Source organism: Palaemon carinicauda, chromosome 15 (genome assembly GCF_036898095.1).
Source record: "Palaemon carinicauda isolate YSFRI2023 chromosome 15, ASM3689809v2, whole genome shotgun sequence".
NCBI classification, from domain to species: Eukaryota; Metazoa; Arthropoda; class Malacostraca; order Decapoda; family Palaemonidae; genus Palaemon; species Palaemon carinicauda.
The window spans coordinates 7,359,677-7,383,863 of record NC_090739.1 but is presented as its reverse complement, the minus strand read 5'-3'; the positions used below and the strand labels follow the sequence as shown (position 1 = coordinate 7,383,863).

The window sequence follows — 24,187 nt, the reverse complement described above, 5'->3', positions numbered from 1 at the left end:
GAACTATTAAACCTATAATGGGTGTTGACCTATGGAGCCTCTTGATGGTAGTGGATATTCTCGTCCTTTCCCCACATTCTTGATGCGGTTCTCGGACTCGTCAAAGGAAAGGGGGGGGGGCATGTTCCGGTCCAGGCCTATGGTCAAGACCTGAAGGATACCTCTCCATCATTCAGGCAGGCTTAAGGGCCTTAGTCTGGCCCCTCTTCAGATCCTACCGCTCCTGCCAAGTCGCCCCGTTGCGTGTCGACTTCATGCTAACCAGCAGGGGACGCATTTTCACACCTTCACATCTTGCAGTAGAGATACCGGGATGATTGAGATTCTCTCAATTCCACCATCGGCTCTCTCATTCCAGGCAGGGGAATGTTTCTCTCAGACTATCCGAGCAGAGCCTCATAGAGAGAGTGTACCTAGGGGTCTTTGACCTTGGGTAACCAGCAAGTGCTGGTCTGGGGGACCTGATCGCGACAGCTTGGAACCTCAAGCTTCCGCTAGTTTTCCCCCCAGTCTCAGACCCCGAGACTCTGGCAAGATGCATTCCGGTGATGGTGGGACAACTTCGACGCCTGCGTCTTCCCTCCTTTTTGTCTGCGGACAATGGGTCTCAACAAAACCAGGTTGTCTGTCAACCTTTCAATGGGAGAGCTCCACTGGGACTATGCGCAGAACGGTTTCTGGACCCTCTGCTTCCCCTGACGGAACTCCCGGGAGAGCTTCTCCCACGGCGCAGACTACTCAAGCAACCACACTGCGACATCTCTCCCGAACCGGGGCGTCGCTTCGGCTTCATGCCTGGAGACACTACGCTTCCTCCTCTAGAAGAGACAACCCGCTACAGTCGCGGTACGGAGGTCGCGTCATCTGCGATAGTCATCCACAGGGGTCTCCCAGGCAAAGTGAAGAGTCTAAGGTGGTTGGTGCCGTGGGAGATATACCTCTTCCCGTGAGGCCTCTTCTCCAGCAATAACGGTCTTATTGCCTTTCGGCGGGAGGAAACTCCTTTCCGCTCTTGGCAATGAAGCCTGTCGCTCAGCCTTTCCCTGACCTTCAGGCTTAAAGGAATAACTTTTTCCTGCCCGCTGGATCTATCCTCGCTCATGCGAAGCTACGATCGTCCCTGCCCTAGTCGGAGGAAGACCTCCAACTTGGAGCATGGCTTGGACTTTTAGTCCTTTAAGAGATCTTCTCAAGACCCTTTTACGACAGGCCTCGGATTGTATTCCGCCTTGGGTCTTCTGCTCACTCTGGCCACGGCCAGTGTGTAAGCAATCTTCTTGGTCTCTTACTACTCCCCCCTTTCTAAGGAAGAGGGGAAGGCAACATTCAGGCTCGCTCCTGAGTTGTTGGCTAGACTCAGAATCTGAGGGTCCCGACCCTTCGGTCCGATTCATTCAAGATTTCGAGTCTCCATTCTGTGTCTGATGTCCCAAGACCTTCTCTTTCTTGCCAGTACAGGAATCGAGAGGTTAGCGCTGGGAACAGCTACAGTTTGGCCTCAGTTGCAGCCGATTTGGGAACACAAGGAGGACATGGGGGGGAGAGTCACCAGTATACCTCTTCAGCCCGGACTCAAGGACATTCATCTCGACCTGTCTTCAGACCCTCCCCCGTCACGTCGCCCTACAGCACGATGTTGGATACATCGCAACGTCCCTCGCCTTCGAGTAATACTACTCTGTGACGCAGGTGCTACAAGCTGGAGTCTGGAAGCGTCTGATGACCTTCGCAGCCCGCTTCCTGCAGGGCGTGACCCACAGGAGTCTCGATACGTTTTCTATCGCTCTGTGGTGGCTACACAACAGCTGGTCTAACCTCAGGCTCCTTTTTGGACAGGTAGCAGAAGGTTGAGGGCATTGTTATCAGGTTTTAGTCTGCATGAACGAAAGAAGTATGTCTGGCCCTTACTTCTTTCTTCATCATCCCCTCTACGGGGAAGCAGCATCCTGGTCTCTGCATAGCTGACCTCGAACCTCTGCAGGTAAACCATGCTTCCTTGTGTTCCGAGTATTGAGTCAATACTGTCGCGTCCCCCATACCCTGACGAGGTGGTATTGGGAACGTCCTAACCCAGAGTTCCTTCTGGAACTCCAGGTCAACTGCCTAAGACGGGTCACACTTCTTCCTTCACACACAAGCTTACGTAGGCCACATGGTCCCTTGCGGAGCAAGGAACTTGTGAGGTGCAGGGACTCCTTTTCTCGAGTGCGACTCACTTGGATTCTGAGTCCCCGGGTAAAGCCAAAGCCAGTATGGCTGGGGACTTTCCACCCTTCCTAAGGGATAAGTCACCCTTTGTAAATAGCGTGGTTTGTATTTCGGTTACGGAACAAATGACAAATTCGAAGATAATTTGTATTTTTCCTAACCATACAAACCTTAGCTATTTACACATATTTGCCCGCCAGCCCTGTCCCCCAAGACAAGTCCTACCTCTAAGTGAAAGTGAGTATTCACCTGTGTGTGAGGGGGAGGAGGGGTAGCTAGCTACCACTCCCCTACCCCCCGCTAACTAGCGCGGGGGTAATACACCCTCGTTAAATTCTAATGGCTCGCCATTTCAGCTACGCTAAAAGTAATAACCCTTTGTAAATAGCTAAGGTTTGTATGGTTAGGAAAAATACAAATTATCTTCGAATTTGTCATTTTTCATTCAGTTATAATTCCTTTGAAAAAACAGCCGATTCTTGATGTTCTTTACTCTATTTTCTGGCGATCCCAACCCTGTCCCAACAAACTACAAAAGCTCCTCCCTTAAAAAATCAGCCGATTCCTGATATTTTTTACTCTATTTTCTGGCGATCCCAACCCTGTCTCAACAAACTACAAAGGCTCCAAATTTGTACCAAGGCCTTTGATAAGTAAAATCTATAACTTTATTAATTTTGTTGTTGTTAAAGTTATAAAACTAATCACTTGTATTATAACGGGGAACTAGGTCGGTTTTTTAGGTATATGTTGCCATCTTCATCTTTTAGCTGCTGAGAACGAGCACCGGCGTCGCCATGCTTGTTATTACTATTACCCTGTTTGAATTTGGAATTGTTATTGAATTCTGATTTGATAAAAAAATGCCCTCTGGCAATTTCCCAGGTCAAGCCATGTCTGATTGGGTCGTTTTGAATTAACTCAGCCGTCGATTAGTCAATTGTCCCTCTGCTAAATTGATGAAAACATCATTTACAGTGAATTTTAGGAACTGCTTGAGCGAGAGAGAGCATGTTAGGGGAAAGAGCTCGGCCTACTTGGCATATTCTATGATTTTCGAAAAAATTTTATACAGTATCTTTGTTATCCAAGTTTAACAACCATCTCCAGCTCATGCTAAATCGATCTCCCTAATTAAAGAACCAGCGTATGTATGTTGTGTTGGAACAAACAAGTTTCTGCCCAGACATGACATTATTCACAACGGAAATAAGGGCATTACAGTATTACATTGTATAACCCAATTTTGTAACCACATAACCATGAAGTTATGAATTTAAAACGTTTGGACTTAGATTTTGTTTGAACAAGTAACGTAATTTACAACAGAAACACCATACTGTATCTGTAACTACGGTAATAGAAGAGGTAGTGTTCAAAATATGGTAAAATTGTAAGATAGTACAATAAACATTACCAATGACATGAAAAATGCATGAAACAATAGTAAAGGCTGCCTAATTTCATATTTAAATTCAGAGGTGGCTTCGCTCACAAACCCCTATCATTTCTTTAAAAGAACCGTGCGATGAAGTAAAAACAAAGGTATAATTCTAAATCCTTGAAACTCGTTAATAAACAAACCTTACGTTAGTTTGGGTGGCAACACTAATATATAGAACAGCCCAGACTTCCATTTGAATATAAAAAGATTTCATTTGGTGGGTTTTATAAAAAGTTTTTATGATCAGAGGGCACTAACACAAAATTTGATTTACAACAAAAATTGATATTAGGGACGGAATGTTTGGTGTAAGCTATGTACGTGTTATTTTTCATGTCTTATGGTCCAGTGTGCGGTGGTATTTCACTATGCTCGCGATTTAATATTCTCTCCATGCTCCTCTCTTCTGGCAGGCGATACATATTAAACTAGGCGTGTAAGCAAAGTGGGCATGTATTTTTGGGTCATTTTAATAATCTTGTTCGTCACTTAGTTCAATTGGTACAGTATGTATCCTGCTGTGGCTCGCTTCGCTTGCAATTTAACATTATCCCTATGCTTCTGTTATAGCAAGCAGTACATGTGTTACACATGTAAGCCGCGTGGGCGAGTATTTTGACGTTATTTTAATCATCGAATTTATCACTTAGTTCAATTGGTCTGTGCTCGATCTTGGTTCATTTTGCTGGCAGTTCAACATTATCTCCTTGTTTGTATGTTTTGCCAAGTGGTATATGTTGTGCTACACGTCCTAGGGTCACAGGCAATTATTTTATTGTTATACACTATTACTAAAAGGGGAACCGAGAATGCCTTTCTGTTAATCTGGAGCCTCGAGCATTTCAAAGCCCAGCTCTTTGGAAGGGTTCTCGTATTTTTCTGCTCCCGGGGCTTAGCTTCAAAGGTGAGAAAACTAGCAGCATCCTTTCGAGGAGCCACGGCAGAGGGACCACAGGAGCAGCCACTGGCTCGGTGGGGTGGAGCATATGATTCGGCACTCGCAAACTTAACCGATGACGGCTGTTAACTGTTTGTATACAACACCTCCTCGGAGACATCTGTCTTTTTCGTCTTTTCGATACTTGAACTGGGATAATGCCCAGTTTTCCTATTGGTGATCAAGCTTGGTGTGACCAGCCATAGCGTCAAGGTACCACTGGTATCGAGATGAGTGATGAAAAATCAAAGGAGATTCCGAGGGTGGAGGAAGAGCATGCTTAGGAGAATTACTTTTATGCCTAGGGTCCGAAGATTGGGTGGAACTCGCAAGAAATCCTCACACCGAGAGGGGGATTTAAATAGGTTGAACTTCATCTCCTTAGGATCGGGCTTGAGTAGGGACCATGACAGCTTGCTTAACAGCCCTAACAAGCTTTGTAAACCATGGCGCATCCTTCGCAAATGAAGGGATAGCCACAAGCACTCTTGGCGAGCGGTGTTTGTGAGTGCGTTAATCTCTAGGACCAACTTCTCTCGGTGCGAGCGAAGTGGGATGCATGCTAGATCCGCGTGGGCGAGACTGGAGAGCGCACATTGGGGTACTAATCTCAGCTCTGAAGAAATGTGCTACTCGTTCGGCTCACGAACACTTGCAAGAGAACTTGCAGAAGGTTGGCAAATGGCCTTGTGCATGCCAAAAGCAGGGCGCGCACGCTTGGAAAATGGGGGCAAGGCTGGCTTGTCTGTGAACGTGTGCCTACATCCGCGAACATCAGAACTAGTCTGCGCTGCCCCTGAAGGGGAGTGATTGCAAGGCAAGTCCCCAGAGGATCTAGTGCTCGCGAGACTCTTAGTGCCTGGGAGGCACGATGAAATGGGATATAACTACTTGGAGTCGGCTGCCATGATCACCAAGGTGCTACAAAAAGCTTAGCTCTGAGGAACTAGAGCAAGGTAGTGATGAGTCACATACCTGCTTACAAAGAACTCGAGGGGGGGTGGACCATTCAAGAGAGGAAGTTCTCTCTCGCGGGCGAGAAGGGCGAACAACCGCGTAGGGTGGAGGCACACAAGATTTCTTCTGCTGAGCGTGCTCAGCATGCCAAGCGGACTCTGCGCGCTGAAAAAGTTTAGCTTGCGTGCTTAACCTGGGAGGATTGTGAGCATGACTGGAACTCCGAGAAGAACCTGTCTGCAGCTCCTCCGATAGAAGAGGAGCTGCTGAAGAAGCGTTAGTGTGGGGCATGAGACTTGCTGTAAGGAACTCCATTCCAGAGGCTCAGAAGGAGGTCGCAACCAATTTTTGTGGAGGTAACTGTGCTTTCCTACAGTGCTACAAGCTTCAGTACCCCAAAAAACCATTCCTTCGTGGGGAAACCATGAAACCCCAAGGAAGGCCACAAATGATGCAAGGTGTCGAGAGAGCTAGACACCCCACGGGTGGCAGGCACCATCGAAAAAGCAATGCAGCCCTCGGCACCCGAAGATTGTCGGGGTTTAAATGGACATAACTCTTGCTCGATTGCCTGGCAGAGGAGGGTAAACAAGCAAAGTTAGCGGTAGAGAATACCAGGTGCCATGGAAAAAAGTCGGGACTTCGACCAAGAGAAAGATTCTGAAGGAGAAGAATCCTTTTTAAACTTCTTCCATCTCCTACTGTACCACTCCCACTGGGAGGATGGCCACTCTCGACACTCATCACAAGCAGAAGTCTGGGTGCAGGAGTGTCATCTGGAAGTAGGGCAAAGGCGGTGAGGATCTGTCTCCTCCGCAGACATAATTGTGATGCAGAGGCAGGTCAGCAATGCCTTAACAAAAGTGGCTGGATCAAAAGTAAAGCTACTCTAGCTGGGAAAAGTGCCTATGCTCCTTGCCTACACCTTTTGCCAGCTGGTTAATTGCTCGTAATTGGATCCTGAAATGTTGAGACTCCGTCATTTCAAGGTTCTACAGGCAACTGTGAAGAGAGAAGCATTCATGCTACGTAACTCGTCAATGGGGGGTCCTATTTTGTTTAAGCCGGAAGACATTGACGCCGTTGCGGAACGCTGGAGGAAAGCAGGTCACGATTCCTTCCTCCACAGGCCAGTGACATTTCGCCCCTTACCATCTGCTCCGAGGGCATCCCCCGTCCACAGACAGGCTCATATAAGAGAGTGAAATGCTTTGAGGCAGTCCAATACCAAGAAACATGTGCCCTATGCAGCCCTTTTTTTTTTTTTTTTTTTTTTCATAAAGGCACCAGGGGCAGAGGAGGTAGAGGTGGAAAACCTAGCTACTCCTGCCCGACCAATGGTGAGAGGATGCCTGAAGTGCAGGTGGCGGAAGTGGGAGATCCTTGGGGCTGAACCTTGTACGGTATTAATCCTGTGTGCGGGGTACCACAACCTGTTCACTCTCTCTTCCCCCCTCCTTTGACTCGACATCCAGGGATGCCCTAGCCTTCGCGAGGTGATCAGCAAAGGATCTCGCTCTTCAGGCAAAAGTTCGGACCATGTTGGAGAAGGGTGCTCTCCATGAGCTCCTCGACAGGTCCCTAGCCTTCTACAGTTGACTCTTTCTTGTAGAGAACACTTCTGGAGGCTGGAGACCATTCATCAACCTCTCCGCACTAAACGAGTTTGTTCATTAGACTACGTCAAGATTGAGATGGCAGACTTGGTCAGAGGGGCTGTCAGACCAATAGACTTCATGAACACACTGGATCTAGAAGGTGTGTCCATTCTGCGTCAAGGAAGTACCTAAGGTTCATCCTTTACTAGAAGATTTACCAGTTTCAGGTATGGTACTGTGCCTCGGCCTATCCACGGAACCTCAGGTGTTCACGAGAGTGTTCACCCTGGGCCCATGCCAACGGCATCTGTCTGCTTCGTTATCTAGATGATTGGTTGATTCTCAGACTTGGTGGAGACCCTTCTCTGGCACTGAGACAGACTTCTTGCCTTTTGTCACGATCTGAGAGTCGTGATAAATTTTGAAGTCTTCTCTCCAACCTACATAGAAACTGTATACAGTACCTTAAGATGCAAATAGACACCTAAGAAGGCAGGGTTTTTCCGTCCCAAAATGGAATAGAGACTCGAGGAAGTGGCATGTCCCTTCCTTTTGCAAAACTTGCTGCAATCACACCTGTGGCTGTGTCTGTTGAGCCCCCTGACCTCTCTGGAGCGTCTGGTGCCCAATGTCCATCTCCATGCGGTCTTTCCAGTGGCAACTGAAGACCTTTTCACCATGGGGATCCTCTGGACTCAAGGGTACCTGTAAGGTTAGAGCAAAAGAGTGACTTGAGTTGGTGGTTAGCAGATACCTGTACCAACCTATGGATTCAATTTTGGGCTCCAAGTATTCAGAAGGATATTGTTATTATTATTACTTACTAAGCTACAACCCCAGTTGGAAAAGCAGGATGCTATAAGCCTAGAGGCCCCAGCAGGGAAAATAGCCTTATGAGGAAAGGAAATTAGGAAAAATTAAATATTTTAAGGACAGTAACAACATTAAAATAAATATTTTCTATATAAACTATAAAAACTTTAACAAAACAAGAGGAAGAGAAATTAGATAGAATAGTGTGCCTGAATGTACCATCAAACAAGAGAACTCTAACCCAAGACAGTGGAAGACCATGGTACAGAGGCTATGGCACTACCCTAGACTAGTGAACAATGGTCTGATTTTGGAGTGTCCTCCTCCTAGAAAAGCTGCTTACCATAGCTAAAGAGTCTCTTCTACTCTTACCAAGAGGAAAGTAGCCACTGAACAATTACAGTGCAGTTGTTAACCCCTTGGGTAAAGAATTGTTTGGTAATCTCAGTGTTGTCAGGTGTATGAGGATAGAGGTGAATCTGTAAAGAATAGGCCAGACTATTCGATGTATGTGTAGGCAAAGGGAAAGTGAACCGGAACCAGAGAGAAAGATCCAATGAAGTACTCTCTGGCCAGTCAAAGGACCCCACAACTCACTAGCGGTAGTATACTCTAGATTGATTGGAAGCAGTACAAGCTAGGGCCAGAAAACTTTTTCCAACACCAAGATAATTTGGATATAGATGGGGAATGGAACGTTTTAACTCTTATTTGATCTACAAACTCGACGACTAAGGGGATAACTAATAGAGACATACAAAATTCTTTAAGGAATAACAAATGTAGACTACAACAACCTCTTCATGCTTAATACAAATCATTCCAGCAAATACTGTACATAGAACAGACTTCCAGCGTATGTCATGGATGGTAACATGGTAAACGAACTTAAGAATAAGTTAGACAAGATCATGAAAACTCTCCAAGCGTTTAAACTACTGTACTAGGGTCTACCCAAGAGCAAATGGAGTCTCTGTTGATGGAATAAAAAGTCTTTGAGACATCCAAAATCCTTGTAACTCCTCAAGGGATTACCTCTTCTCTCCTTCCCTGGACTTGATGCTCTTCACAGATGCATCAAAAGAAGGGTGGGTCGCTCATCTGAAACAACACGTGGCTTCTGGGCTATGGTCTGATTCCGATCAGCAGTGCCACATAAACCTCCTAGAAACGAGGGCAGCCTTTCTAGTCCTTAAACGGTTCCAACTGCTCCTTTCACATTACCCTGTAGTGTTGATGAGCGACAACGTGACAGTAGTGGCGTATCTAAACAAACAAGGATGTACTTTTCCACGGCCATTCCGCCAACTAGCCGTAGATCTCCCTGTCAGCCCGATTTATTCCGGGCAAAAGGAACATTCTCGCAGATGAATTGAGCAGGAGGACTTGGATAAGTGACTCTGAATGGTCTTTACATCCTCGTATTGGCAACAAAGTAAAGTCCTGACTTTGTGGGGTTCACCGATAATAGACCTGTTCATGACGTCTTTCAACCGGAAGCTTCTAGTGCATTGCTTGCCTGTATCAGATCTCCAGGCATCCCTACAAGATGCCTTCCAACATGAGTGGAACAACCTAGATGTCTATGCATTCCCCGCTTCTGTCTGTTGAGGAGACTCCTCAAGGTGAGGGCATCGCAAGACCTTTAGATGACTCCCTCGGTACCTCACAGAGGTACCGAGGGAGTTGCCTTCCCTAACGACCTGCTCTAGCAACCACACGTAGAGATATACCACAAGGTAGTTGCTTCCCTACAACTTCATGCTTGGAGGTTATCCAGCATTTTTCTCATAATGTGGCGAAATGGACGTCTGGATACCTCCGTAAATCGTCTGTCGCTGTCTATCAGGAGAAGTGGGCCATCTTCTGTGGTTGGTGTTGTGAAAGAGGTGTCGCTCCCCTCGATGCAACAAACCCTGTGATTGTGGAGTTTCTACTGTACCTCAGGGAGGATAAATTTTGTTCAGTCTCGGCAGTTAAAGGCTACTGGTCAGCGTTGAGCCTTGTCTTTAGACTGAACAGAGTTAATATTTCCTTCTTAACGGAATTCTCTCTCCTCTTACGGAGTTTTGAGCTTACATGCAGTCGGAAGTTGGACCACCTCCTTGGAACGTAGTACGAGTACTATGCTCCCTGGAGCTCCTTACAAACAACTTCGTCAAGCTTCCGAGCACGACTTAAGACGGTTTTCTTTATCGCTCTTGCTTCTTTAAGAGGGTCAGTGAGTTGCATGGTCTATCCTACGACATAGCCCATTCAAGGGTATGAAGATAATTAACACTTGGCTTCTTCCCTGAGTTTGTAGCTAAGACTTAGAATCAGGCTATAGCAGACTCTAGGTTTGGGCCCTTCCAGATTTCAGGACTCTGTGATGTAACCAATGACCCTGATCAGCTGTTACTACATCCTGTGAGAACTTTGAGGTGCTATCTCAAACTCACATGTGTAACTCGTCCATACATCAAATGTTTGGTTGTAAGCACTGGTAGGGTCAAGAGGAGACTCACCAAGAATACGATCTCTGCTGGGATTCGACAGGTCACAACGTTAGGGGTGTAAGCATGTTTCTAGTGTTCAAGTGAAACTTCACCGTGGCACAGGTTCCACAAGCGGTGTTTGGCATTGCCAAACCCCCTTTACCGCCCATTACTGTACCTGCAAAACGTAACTCATAGGAACTTAGATACATTCTCCCTGGGTCTTGTGGTGGCTGCTCAACAAGTGGTATAATATACCTAAGCTTACAGGACAAGTAACAGTCGGTTGAGGGTAGATGTTACCCGGTGTTAGTCTGGGATCAATGGATAGAATGATTGGCATTTTTCCTCCTTAATTTTCCCCTCTCTTAGGGCACAGTATCTGGAAGACTCTGCAAGCTGGTCTACCTCTAACTGTAGGTAATAACCGTTTCCCTTGTGTGGTCTAAAATATGTTGTTGTATCCTCGTCCTCTCTGCCAGGGTTTGGTGGGCAGTGTCTATGTTTAAGTTTGAAAATGTGTATCACACTTTATTCTTACATGGTCAAGTCACAATGCTTAGTTACCACTCAGTATGATTGCTCAGGCCATCAACTGTCCTGCCTAATTTAGAGTTCACGAGCTGTCGTGGTACTTTTCTTACACGTTAACGAGCTCAGAACTGTACCCCACGTCAAGTTCCCAGCCAGTTGGATTAAGGACTTCCATCCACCTAAGGATGCGTCTCCATAGTAAAGAGCCAATGGTTTGTATTCGTGTAGGAACAAATGACAAATTTGAAAGAAATTTGTATTTCTCCTAACTATACAAAACTGGGCTCTACTCATACTTGTCCTGCCATCACCTATACCCTTAGGGAGTCCTGCCAAAAATCAAGCGATGTAATACACTTTGGTGAGAGTATGAGTTGGGTGGCTGGTCTACCCCCCACCCCCCTGCCACTACCCCAGCTAACTAGCAGAGGGTCATTGACACCTCGCGTTAAGTTTATGGCTAGTTCCAACTGTGCTGAAAACTTATCCATAGTAAAATTTAGGAGAAATACAAATTACTATAATGTACTTCCAAAATTGTTTTTAATATACATAACTGTGAGTCATGGGAAACTGGAGAATTTTAGTGGGCAAAATCGTAGAATGATTGAAAAGGGTGTGTAGTGTATTGTAACCTAACCACAATCGCCTAACCTAATCTAGGGTAATGGGTTCTTCTTCTTACTTACTGAGGCTTCCTGCAACCCAATCATGAGCCCAATACAATGGCTGGTTTAAAAGACACCGGTTTGGTCCTACCAGGACGCAACACCGTCTCCGTAGGCTGGGGGATGATTTGACATCTCGCTCTAGTTTCGCAACCGCCTCTTAGGACTAGCAAGACAAGAAGGAAGTGCCCAGATAATGGTTCATACTAGTGCTGTAAGTCTTTTGATGAGGAAGCTCAGAGAATTCGTGTCTTGTCTTTTCAATATCCCTTCGGATTACCTGTCAGTGCACTGTAATTTGAACCGAAGTGGTATCTGAGAGCTTGCAGACCACTTTTGCCTCTGTATTTTTGGGATGTTGGCCACAGGTCCAACGCCTCTTTTTTTGGGTCATGTGGTGGCTGTTCAATATTTTGGTAACTGCCAGCTTCCACATGGGACAATTAGCCTATACGTCACTTCTAAGGTGCCCTGTTCAGCATAAGTCTCGAGACGAGGTGGAGTGGCTGGCCATTTTCTTATTTTGCTCTTTAGGTTATGGAGCAGCCTTAATTGTTATGTGCTGGTCATTCGACTGATGCTGGTCAATTACATGACATAGTGCTTCTCTAGCAGAGACTATTCTGCCAAAAGGCAAGTACAGTACTCCATCCTCCTTACAAGGGAGAGGATAGGTCATTGTCTTTCATTCATATTCCTCTAAATGTCTGGTTGGACACTTTCTATGTTATCTCACAAATAGAGAGTTACTCAGTGACTTAGTACTGACTTCTCCTTAAGTCAGTACTGGCCAGGACCCTTGCAGCTTCTACATCCTTAACTGGGGCTGTTTGGAGTTTATTAGAGTCGCTATCCTTGCTCCCTCCTCAACCACCCCTCTCATTCCTTAGGTTAAAGGTCAAGTGATGTGATACAGTTTGGTAAGTGAGTGACTACCTCCACCTACCTTCCATTGACTGCTGCTCCCTCCTCACCCACCCCTCTCATTCCTTAGGTTAAAGGTCAAGTGATGTGATACAGTTTGGTAAGTGAGTGACTACCTCCACCTACCTTCCACTGACTACCTCACTTACCTTGTTAACGATTCAACAGCTTTGCTTAAGATATACTCATACTGTACTCCTATTCAAAGTCCTCAGGTTTGTATGGATAGGAAAAATAAAAATTATTTAAAAGATTTGTGTTGAAGGCGTTCAGTTCTTACCCAACATTCAAACAAATGCCCTCATTCAGTCTATTTGGAGGCAAGTTGGTTTTGTAAAGAAATGCTATCACGCACCTCCTAGTGGTAAGGTTGTCTGCTTCTCTTGTCGCAAAGCTAGTTCTTTGAACGATTAACACTTGAATATTAGGTAGCAATTGAATTGATAACAATAATATACTGTATAAGTAGTTCTGCATTAAATGGAATAAAAAAGTTACTGTAAATATGTTTGACTGTAAAGTACTGTAGGTATTTTATTTTGTCACCATAAAATTATTTTTTTAATCCAGAAGAATAATTCATTCATTTAAATTTTTTTCAGCATCTGAGTCACGCAAACTAACCTTCATGTACCTTGCAAATGATGTCATTCAGAACTCCAAGAAGAAAGGTCCAGAGTACAACAAGGAATTTGGAAATAAATTGGGGAAAGTTTTTGAACATCTAGGAAGTTTGCGTTTAGATGAGAAATCTACCAGAGGCCTCAACCGCTTGTTGTCCGTGTGGGGTGAAAGAAATGTGTTTGAAAATCACGATGTTGAAACTTTCAGGAAATTCTTGAGTAAGTATAGATATATTTAATGATTTGTTTTAGCAGTATTTATGATTTGTTGCTTAACACGCAAAGAACTACATTAGCCTAAAGTATGTATATTAAAAAATAAAAGCCCTAAGTTATGTAAACATAGTTGGTGTTGATGAATAATAATGAAAAGTAACTGGTTGCTTAGTTAAATGTGCATGTGCTTAGAGGTAAGCACTCACATCTTTCATAATGAAAGTTGTATCTTTTAAGCTATGGTACTAGATTAGGGCTGGTATGGAAGGTCATAAATAAGCTCAGCTTGGTATATTTTTATTACTTACAGTTGATGATCAGTTATGAAAGGTAGAACTCCCTCAAATAGCTGTTGTTTAATCTATTTCTGATCACTTGATTTAATGATTATAAGGAAAAGAGTCACCTGTGATGGGATCTTGATAAAAACTGTATGACTTTGTTATATGATTGTAGTAAGTAGCTAAGGATCGAATAGGCTATGTTCAGATAGATTTCCATTTTAACATTTTGAATACATTGTTTTACTGATGTTTTGTTACCCAGTAATAGGGCAGTAAAGAAATGTGTAACTACAGTACAGATGAAAGGAATAGCTACACAATTGATGGATAGGAATATCTGAGTGAAGAGGTCGAAGTCCAATTATGCAAACATGTTGCCTTAACATGTACAGCTGTAACAGGGTCACTGACAAATAAGATTGAGATTTTGAAATAGTGTAACTATAGAATGTTGATTTGTGGCAAGTAACAGTGAAAAGATTGCATTTTGAAAAAGGTGATGAGTTGTCTAAAAAATTTAGGTGGTCGGAGCATGACATGAAAATGAACGAGGACCAATCTGTTAAAAAAATGCATTATATATGGAAGTAGCAGTACGAAGAACTGTAAGCAGAGCCAGTAAGTCATGGAAATATGAGAATAGATAAAGACCAAGACCTGGATGAAAGGGGAAACAAAGAGCAAGGGAACTACCTTACTGTAATCTCAACTAACTTGTAGTAGAGGTTTTTAGCTGTCTAGTGCAATTTATTATTGTTGGATTTTGCAGTGTGAATAGTCAAAGTGATTATGATGATCAGAAATGATACTGTTTTGTCCAGGTATTCTGAGGTGTTTTACTTGTTAGATACATATAGTGTATATAGGATGAATATATATATATATATATATATATATTTTTTTTTTTTACAGGCAAGTCAGCAAGCACTGGAGAAGAAGTGGAGGAAATTAAGAAAAACAATCACGGTAAGAATAAAAAGAGTACGTATTGCCCTTTCCAGTTATTATAATTTTCTTCAGGTTCATACCTTTTATGATTTGCTTGTTATGTTGTTAGTTATAACCATTTCTAGGCTTATATTCTACTGGTCTTATGTTATCTATATTCATGTGAGCAGAATTGATTCCATCATACTTTTGAATACAATATAAACATGTTCAGTAACACTCTTGAGTATGTTAATCGTCCTATACTATTGAATTCAATAGTATGTCAGTGCTTATCACCGAGATGTTTTGAATCGGTTCTAATTTTTATGTGAACAGGAAAATATATGGTGTATGGAGCATTCTACACAGTGAAAGATCGCAATAAGATACAGTGTTAATCTCTCAATTATCTTTAATTGTTAACATTTTTTATGATCTCTGAAACGTATACTGTAATTCTTGTCCCTCTTGGCTTCAAGTAAATCCCATGTATTTGATATCTCTTCCTGTTTTGAATGTAGGGCTCTTCTGTTTTTTTATGAAAAGTCATGTCCCTGGCCTGCTTGCTTGACACCATAATCCCATTTACCTTCCTTTATACCAGCCCATTCAAGGGATTACTGACACAGTCTTACCTTTCTCCGTGATCTTTAGTCTTTGCTATTATCCCCAGATCATCTACATATAGCTTTTATTGCAGTGTCTTACCGAACAATTATACAGCTGTAGGTTCCTTACGAATGGCAGACAATAGATTCGAAACTACTGCGGTGGCGCCGCCATCGCTGATGTAGGTGACGTCATTTCCCTCCACTTGAGGGAGCTATAGGTACAACTGTCCAGGTAACATCAATTCGTTCTCTGCATGCTTCTGGTGAACATCGGTGGTAGGTGCAGAATTTTTTCTTTATTTGTTGGGAAGTATTATCTCTCCAATATCGGTGAAGTATTCAACTCCGTGTTTGTAGGATTGAAGCAGAATTTCTTTTCCGCAATTTTGTGGTATTACCATCATGTCGGACTCTAGTCCTTCAGTAGTTAGGTTTTGCGCTGGAGGGTGCAAAACTAGGTTAGGTATATTAATTTAGGATTCGCACACTATGTGTATTAAGTTTAGGGGTTGTAAGTGCTCTAAAGAAGAATGCAAGGATTGGAGTGAACAACAGTGGAAAGTTTTTGTTTCTCACTCGGGGAAAGTAATTAAGGATAGGAAGAGGAAGGCGGCTCTTAGAGCTGAAAGTAAGTCTAGTTTAGCCTCTTCTGCTTCTTCTATCGAAGCACCTGTTCCTATTCCTTCTCCTTTTCCTCTTATTATGTCTCTGATCTTGAGTCCTCCTTCTTCTGCTCCTGTAACTTCTTTGCCAACTTCCCGTGGAATTTCTCCTGATACCATTGCCAGCCTCGAGTCTAAATTTGAAAAGAAATTTGATTTATTAGCTAATACGGTAATGCAGTTAGGTTTATCTGTTAAGTCTTTTTTTAGGAAAGACTTCTAGTGAAGTGAAAAGTGTCAGTGCAGTGCAATCGGAGAGGTTGGCTGTTTGTCCCGATAGTTCTCCTAGACGAAGGTCACTGTCCCGCTCCCCCGCCTCGGGGAGAAGACATACCGGAGGTCCAAGGGAAACTGTCGGGGTTTACCCACAGACAGTCGCTTCCTCAGTCGATCCTGTGGTGTGACTGCAGGATTCGACTAAACACCATTGAAAAAGTGTGTTGTTCGGTGACCAATTATCGACAGAGTCGAGTGATTCACCGCCAGTTAGACGTCGTAAGGGGCGTGATTCTTCAGGCCCACGTCCGTTGAAGAGACGTTCGACTGAAGAGGTGTTCTCTTCGCCTCCTGGGAAAAGGAACAGAGCAGTAGATATCGCTCACCTGTCGTGTAGCGTAGCTACGTGGACTTCACCTCGTATTCTTACGACAGCAACAGCTGCCTTTACTCGGTTGTGGAACGACCGATTATGAGTTCGTCGAGATCTTCGACTCATCAAGCTGTCAAAACTTGTCCTTCGACTTCGCATGTGACAGATAATTCGACTGGCGTGACACCTCCGGTGGCGATCGTGTCAAAATCCACGACTCCAGTTGCTTCGACTTCAACACTTGAAGAAGAGAATCTAGTTCTGTTACGTCGACAGTTGCAAGAGCTGATGAACTGGATGAAAGAAAACAAATAATGTACGAAGAACAATGAGTCGAATCAAGAATCTTCTCTATCGCCTATCTCTTTGGATGACAAGGAGGAATTAGAACCGGACACTATTCCTCTCTCGTGTTCTTCGAAGCTTTTACGCTATCTTCTCGACATGTACCCGGATTACTTCGTAGCAGCCGCTCCCAGCTGCTTCCATCTTCCTGATGAGAAGGAAGAATTTCGATCCTCTTCTCCCGAAGCTCGTTCTTTCCAAGGCTGCTAAACATTCGCTTCGTGATATAGAAGATTGGTTGAAGGTGAAGAGGGAACTCGGGAAAACAACTTTCGCCTATCCTCTGTCGAAGCTTATTAAGAAGAGGTATAAGTTCTACGTAACCGGAGAAGCCCCCTCTATGGAAGTTTTCTGCCTCCTCCCAGGGGGACTTCTCTGGCTTGGTGGATGCAACTAGAAGGTCCTCGTTTGCAGTAGCTAAAATATTCTTTACATCGCCCGAGTTGGACCATTTGGTAAAGAATATTTTCAAGATTTTAGAAATTATGAGTTTCTTGGACTGGACGATCAGAGCCCTCTCTACGAAAATAGAGGATTGCCCTACTCTTCAGGAAGACCTGGCATTGGACTGGCTTTGGGGTTTCGTCATGTGCCGACAAATCAGTTTGGGATTGTTGCGATGAGCTGACCTCTCTCTTTGCATTCGGGACTCTCAAGAAAAGACAGCTCTGGTGTTCTTTTGTTTTGAAAGGAGTCGCTTCGCCTCAGGAGTCCGCACTTTTGTTTTCTCCTCTCGACAAGGATCATCTGTTTCCCGAAGAAATAGTGGCCAAGATTCTGTCCGCACTGGAAAAGAAGTTTACTAATGACTTGCTTGCCCAGTCTTCTAAGTGGGTTAAACCCTCGACTGTGACGACTACCGCCTCAGAATAACCCTTGCAGAAGAAACCCTTTCGAGGGGTTAGGTCTAGACCGTTCGTCAGGCCTCGATTGAATTTACGACACCCAACCAAGTCCTCAACAAACACGACACAAAATCATCCAAGTGATTTTTCAATCCTTCATGCTCCAATAGGGGGCAGATTGAGGCTTTTTTTGGGAGGAATGGAGTCGCGGAGGGGCAGAGCCCTGGGTGACCCAAATTCTCTGGTTCTGTTACTCCATTCCTTTCAAAGACACTCCGTCTATCCAATGTTCCCATCACATTACCCGCCTACTCTTCAGGCTTGGAGAAGTTTGTAGTCTTAACTTGAGAAATTGAGATTCTCATGCAGAAGCCTGTCATAGAGAAGATAAGCGACAGACCATCCCCGGAGTTTTACAACCGTCTGTACGTAGTCCCCAAGTCATCGGGGGGCTGGATGTAAGCGCACTGAATTTGTTCGTCCAGAAGACCAAATTCAATATGGAAACGACTCGTTCAGTGTTGGTATCCATTCGTCAAGGGGACTGGATGGTATTCCTGGATATGCAGGATGCATATTTCTACATTCTAAATCACCAGGACTCCAGGAAATACCTTCGGTTTGTGTTCATGGGCAAGACCTGCCAGTTTCGAGCTCTTTGCCTCGGCCTCTCGACAGCACCGCAAGTATTTATGCGAGCGTTGACTCCTATGGGAAAGTGGTTACACCTGGTCAGGTTACGCTGATCCCTCGATTTGTTGAAGGGAAAATGAACGTGTTGGCGGACGGACTAAGTCGCCTTCTTCAAGTACTGCCGTTAGAATGGATATGTGGCTTGCACGACCGACTTGGTGCGCACGAACAACTAGGCGCACGCAATCAGATGAAGTGCGCAAACAACTCTTATGACAGGGTTTTTCGAACTCTCGTTGCGTGAAGTGTTCATGAGTGCAGAAGAGTTTTACTCTTATGACAGAGTTTTTGAACTGTCATTCTGTGAATTGTTTGCGCGCTCCCATCGTCATCAAGAGTTTTACTCTGATGACAGAGGGATGCCTGCTGCCTAAGGGTTTACGGATCTCTACAGGTAACTATGAAACAGTTCCTTTAGGTCCTGGTCACATAACACGATTCCTGAAAATTCCGTCAGGAATCAGCGACAGAGTTCCTGTGGGTTCTTGGCACAACATTCCTTAAGGTTGTGAGAAAGGTATTCACAAATAGATTCTAAACCCCAAGGTTCTCGTCCGAATCTCTGTTTCCGCGATCCAGAGGTTTCTGAAAACTCTATGGTCGACCTCGCCCCGTCTACTGGATGGGCCTTCCTAAGGTGTGACTTGTTATGTCACTCTACGCTCCCAGCTGATTACTATATCAGCTAGTCTGGTTTCGCCAGCACCGATCCTTTCGTTTTCGAACGAACCACCGTCATCTTTCCTCCACCTTCCACTTCGAGTGGTTTGGTTAGCAGACGGAAATGAGCGAGGAATAAGAAAATTCTTTATATTCCAGTTCATTTCCCTGGCAGGCCTTGCCTGATTTAGACGGTAGTTTTTCTCACTAGCGAGAAAGCGTTCGATGGCAATTATGTCTGGCATTCTTGAAGCAAACTCCCACATACGAGACTTCACCCTTTTTGGGAGACTCGTTCCTGAGAAGTGTTTACAGAACTTCAATGGGTGTTGTTTAAAATTCATGAAGGCCGTAGGCCGTCCTGGAGCATGCGCTCTAGCCAAGACAAAACCACGAGGTTATTGTCTTAAACTCGGTTCTACCGTTTGATGGAGGCAGCCTCCTCCGTTATTGTACCCTGGGTATAACGACTTGCTTTTTACACGATAGACTTCTGAGACCTTTTATTCTATCCTTACAGGGTTATTGTTTCGAACAATTAGCCTCGAAGGAACATTGTTAGCTGATGTTAAAAGAACGATAGCAACAGCGCGGGCAACTTTTCAGTACGTTTACGAACGTTTCAAACTCCTCCCACAGGTAACCAGACATCCGTTTCTGTGTAATGAACACTGGCTAGCCCCTCACATGCAGAGGAGGGGTAAACCAAAGGTGAAATGATCGCCTCTATAACTATATTTTGTTTGAGAACATGTTCGCTCTCATTCAAGAAAATATTACAGTTAATCAACGATCAAAATTCTTTCGGCAATGACTTATATAGAATATTCGAAATTAGTATGAATCATGCAATAGGAGGAAGAACTTTTTGTTATGCTGCACTGAGACTCTTCAACGACCTTCCACTTAATGTCAAGAATAGCAAAAATGTGGCAGCTTTCAAGAAAACCTGAAGACCTATCTCTTTGGAAAGTGTTATGATAGTGATATGAAAACTATTAAGTCTAAATACAAATGCTAGTGAATAACTGAAAAGATAGAGAGCAAAATATAAACTGGAAAAAAATTATTTTAACTCATCAAGGCCCGCCTGAATAGACTCTTAGTGTCTGATGGAGGGCGAGAAATAAACCCCTAAAAGTAATGTTGCGATTCGTCGCACATACATTATTCGCGCAACTTTTCTAATCTGTGGCCTTGAAAATTTGTTCTCAAAAACCTGACAGACTGAAGAAGAAGAACGACTCGTATGTCCCGTGCGGGCATTAAGATATTATCTCCGCAGAACAGAGTTTCCCGAGAGAGTTAATCGTAGAAGCACGTTCTCAAGCTAACGACGCAGTGTTTCCTTTACTGAGAGTGAAAGCGCACGAAGTTCGAGCGGTAGCGACTTCTCTCGCTTTTCGACACTAGTTGCTATCTGCTATCCTGCAAAAGTACCCTTTGGGAGGTCTAAATATGTGTTTGCTACGCATTATTTGAAAGAAATCGACATAGTGTTTGAAGATTGTAAGTTTCTCGGTCCACTTTCGGTAGCTGGCTTGGTGTTGGGAGGAACGACATAAAGGGGTTGCTCCCTCTGTTAGCTTATATTTCGCCTTGTACCAAGGTTGGCGAGCTAAAGGGAAGTCTGGGGATACAATGTACCTGGAGTACTCACCAATAATTTTAGTGTTAGTTTTGGTGGGTAAAGGTTTATATTTTGGTGTAGGTGACAGTTTTTTTCTTACTGGTTATTTCTGGTCTTAGCCCAGGGCAAGGGCGATATTTTCTTGTATCTTCGTTCAGTCAGTGGTGAACACCATGACTTCGAGGATCTTCCACTCAATGTATTGGCACCCATTGGTCATATTCCAAGTCTTCTACTATGTAAGATGAGTACCGACTAGAGGCAGTATTCTCTTGCAGTAGCTCTCATACAAGGTAAGGTACAACAGGCACTAACAGTGCCTTTGGGTATACTTTATTTTCAAGAATCGTATGCGATTGTTGAAGTAAAACTTACATCCACAGCCCCCCATCCTTGCAATGGGTAATCATCTGTATAATTGTTCGGTAAGACACTGCAATAAAGATGGATTTTTATTATAAAATGAAATTTTATTGCATACTTACCGAACAATTATTAATCAAAGCCCTCCCTCCTCCCCACTGGTGGAAGGGGGGGCAGAACGAATTGATGTTACCTGGATGGTTGTACCTATAGCTCCCTCGAGTGGAGGGAGATGACGTCACCTACATCAGCGATGGCGGCGCCACCGCGGTAGTTTTGAATCTCTTGTCTGCCATTCGTAGGGAACCTACAGCTGTATAATTGTTCGGTAAGTATGCAATAAAATTTCATATTATAATAGAAATCTATATTTCCCATAGATTTTTATTTCTAATTCCTTACTTGACTAATTCATATCCCATAGAAACAGTAAGGGTCTAGATTCCAATTTTGATGTAAACCAACAGTAACTTCAAAAGTTCATCTTGTCACATGTTGATGTTTCTGTCCTTGTTCTTATATTCATCATTTGAACTAACTTGGCCAACTTTTCGGGCACTTTCCCCATTCTTATAAACAAAAACACTGACTATATATCAAATGCCTTCTCTATGTCAATAATTGTATGGTAGAGCTACTGATTATCTTTCAGTTCCCTCATGTAACTTTATCATTATGACATCAACTGTACCTCTCCCTAGAATGAAACTTTACTGCTGTTCATCAATCTTTTCAATTGCTGGAAATCTTATCACATTTTTCCAAAAAATCTTCAGGAATGTTCTGTTAATTTGATACCTACATAACATGTCTATTCTGCTTAAACAAGCTTATCATCTGATTTTATTCCCAGTCATTTGGCGTTACTTCGAGTTCCCATATTGGCCTTGACATTTCCGGTATCCTCTCTTCTCCCTCTGTGCAAGTACCTTAAACATTCACTTTGCACCTGTGGTGGACCTGGTGCTTTTCTATTTCTCATATTATCTTTGGCCCTTTTTTACTTCTAGAAATTATATCCCCAGCAAGACTGCATCCACTAGAAATTATATTCCCAGCAAGAGTGCATCCACTTTCTGCTCCTACCCCAATTTCCCTCTTTCTTTTTCTATTTAAAAGATGCGGATAATAACATGCGCATCTTAGTTTTTATCATCATAAGGCAAGATATTTCCTTGCTGTTTTAAGGGGTGTGACTCGGCTCCATTAAAACAATGTCTTGGTTTACTTCAAACTCCTATTATTTTGTTTCTCGATTCTTTTTTTCATTCAAGAAACATTTGAAAGAGAATTCTATGCTTAAAAATATTCACATTAGAAATTTTCTTTGTATTTTTTATACGTATTTTATCTATGTAAAGAAGGCACTTTCAAAGGTGACTATTTTTCATATGGAATTTTTTTTTTCAAAAAGCGAATGCACATAATTTAGATTATAAAATTTTCAATTTTTTTTTGCATGTGAATGACAAAAATTGTTCAATATTTAAAAAGTAGCAATTTTCTGTAAAAAAGTTAACTAAAAAATTCTTGTTGTGAGAAATCGGCCTTCAAAGTGTTTTTGTAGAGATTAGTTGAATATACTTTAGTATGCAAAAATGTGGGTTTTTAGCAGTAATTTTCCCTTACCACTGGGGATCATAAATTCATACATCGTCACATATCAGGGCTATTTACCAAGTTAGGGTGAGCCCCTTCCCTCAAATCCAGAAATATAAATGCTACAAGTGTATGAAGTGTTTACATATGATCAAGGCGTTGCTAGCATAATATATTCCCGTCTGCATACTTTTTAGGCAAATTATACGCCTCAGGCATATTTAACTGGATTGACATGAGGATACTTAGCCCTCACGTAAAGCCAACAGTAAACCTTTTACCGTTGGATTGATTGAATTTGGAACAATGCCAGATAACTCAAAGTCAGTCAGTAGGGTATACTATTCATTTATACTAGTGGAACCCGTGTAAATTACACAAAATAATATTTTCAATATTAATTATCTTGTTCCTAATCTATACATGTTTGAATAAAATGTCTCAAGATTAATTTTATAATCTAGGTTATGGAAATTGATAGAACTCAATTTTTTGTCTAATATTAAAAAAAGTCAGGTGCCAAAGACAAAATTGGGAAAACTATATAATATGTGCTTTGGTTAAGTAATCAATGTCTAATGTGAATTTGTAAGAGTATACCATGAAATAATTTCCGTTTTCTTTAAAGCGTGAATTTGTAAGAGTATACCATGAAATTATTTCCGTTTTCTTTAGAGCGTGAATTTGTAAGAGTATACCATGAAATTATTTCTGTTTTCTTTAAAGCATAAATTTGTAAGAGTATACCATGAAATTATTTCCGTTTTCTTTAGAGCGTGAATTTGTAAGGGTATACCATGAAATTATTTCTGTTTTCTTTAAAGCGTGACACACAAAATAAATAACACACGCTATCATATTAATATATAGATGAGGGCCAAGTGCTGTTTTTTTTTTTATTTGGGACTTCAGGAATGTTCTCAAAGTTTATGGCATTCTTATCGATGTCCAGTATTGCTATTACTTGATTAACTTCCATAAGTACTTTTATTTCTTACAGAGAAAAAATTAGAAAAAAAATTAGAGAAGAAATTGGAGAAAAAAATGAGGGAAAAAGAGGCCAAGAAACGTGAATACACAGGTGAGGATGTCACTGTTCAAGTTTACGTTATTCTTATAAAGTTTTCTTGAGGTTTAGAAACTTCATTTAATGTGTGTTGTCATTTATTTTGCATGATTATACCAAACATACAAAGAACCCTTAAAAAATTTGATATGTTTTCTGTTTAAATTATGAAAATTCTCTTTTAACGTTTTTGCAAAACAGCCAAATATGAAGTACACACAAGTAAAAAGCTTCGTAAAGAAATCGATGCCTATCACCCTTCAACCCCCGAGCCAAGAGTCCGTAAGGAGAGTGAAAACGAGATGTCGCTATTCGGTGGCTCTCCACATGCGACGTCTCCTCCTGCTGATCCTCCAGAACCGGAGCAACTCATTGAGGCCCTGCAGGTAAAAACTATAAGAACAATGTCTTATCGAGATTGATATCTATATTTTGATAAATATATGAAATATGCAATTTTTATTTCATCAATTTTGGGTTGCAGACAGACTCCTTTATTTATAATTGTTCG

At 42.7% G+C, this 24,187-nt stretch overlaps 1 protein-coding gene across 2 annotated transcripts in view; it reads left to right on the top strand.

The window, feature by feature from the left end:
- LOC137654462 (regulation of nuclear pre-mRNA domain-containing protein 1B) overlaps positions 1-24,187 on the top strand; it is a 72,374-nt gene that overhangs the window by 9,147 nt on the left and 39,040 nt on the right. Inside the window, exons 2-5 of one of the 2 annotated variants that reach the window (XM_068388116.1) lie at positions 13,163-13,402; positions 14,596-14,649; positions 23,611-23,691; positions 23,878-24,062. In XM_068388116.1, coding sequence (XP_068244217.1) covers positions 13,163-13,402; positions 14,596-14,649; positions 23,611-23,691; positions 23,878-24,062 — 560 coding nt within the window. Of the gene's footprint in view, positions 1-13,162; positions 13,403-14,595; positions 14,665-23,610; positions 23,692-23,877; positions 24,063-24,187 lie in introns of both variants that reach the window. The other variant, XM_068388115.1, reaches the window with a different exon arrangement.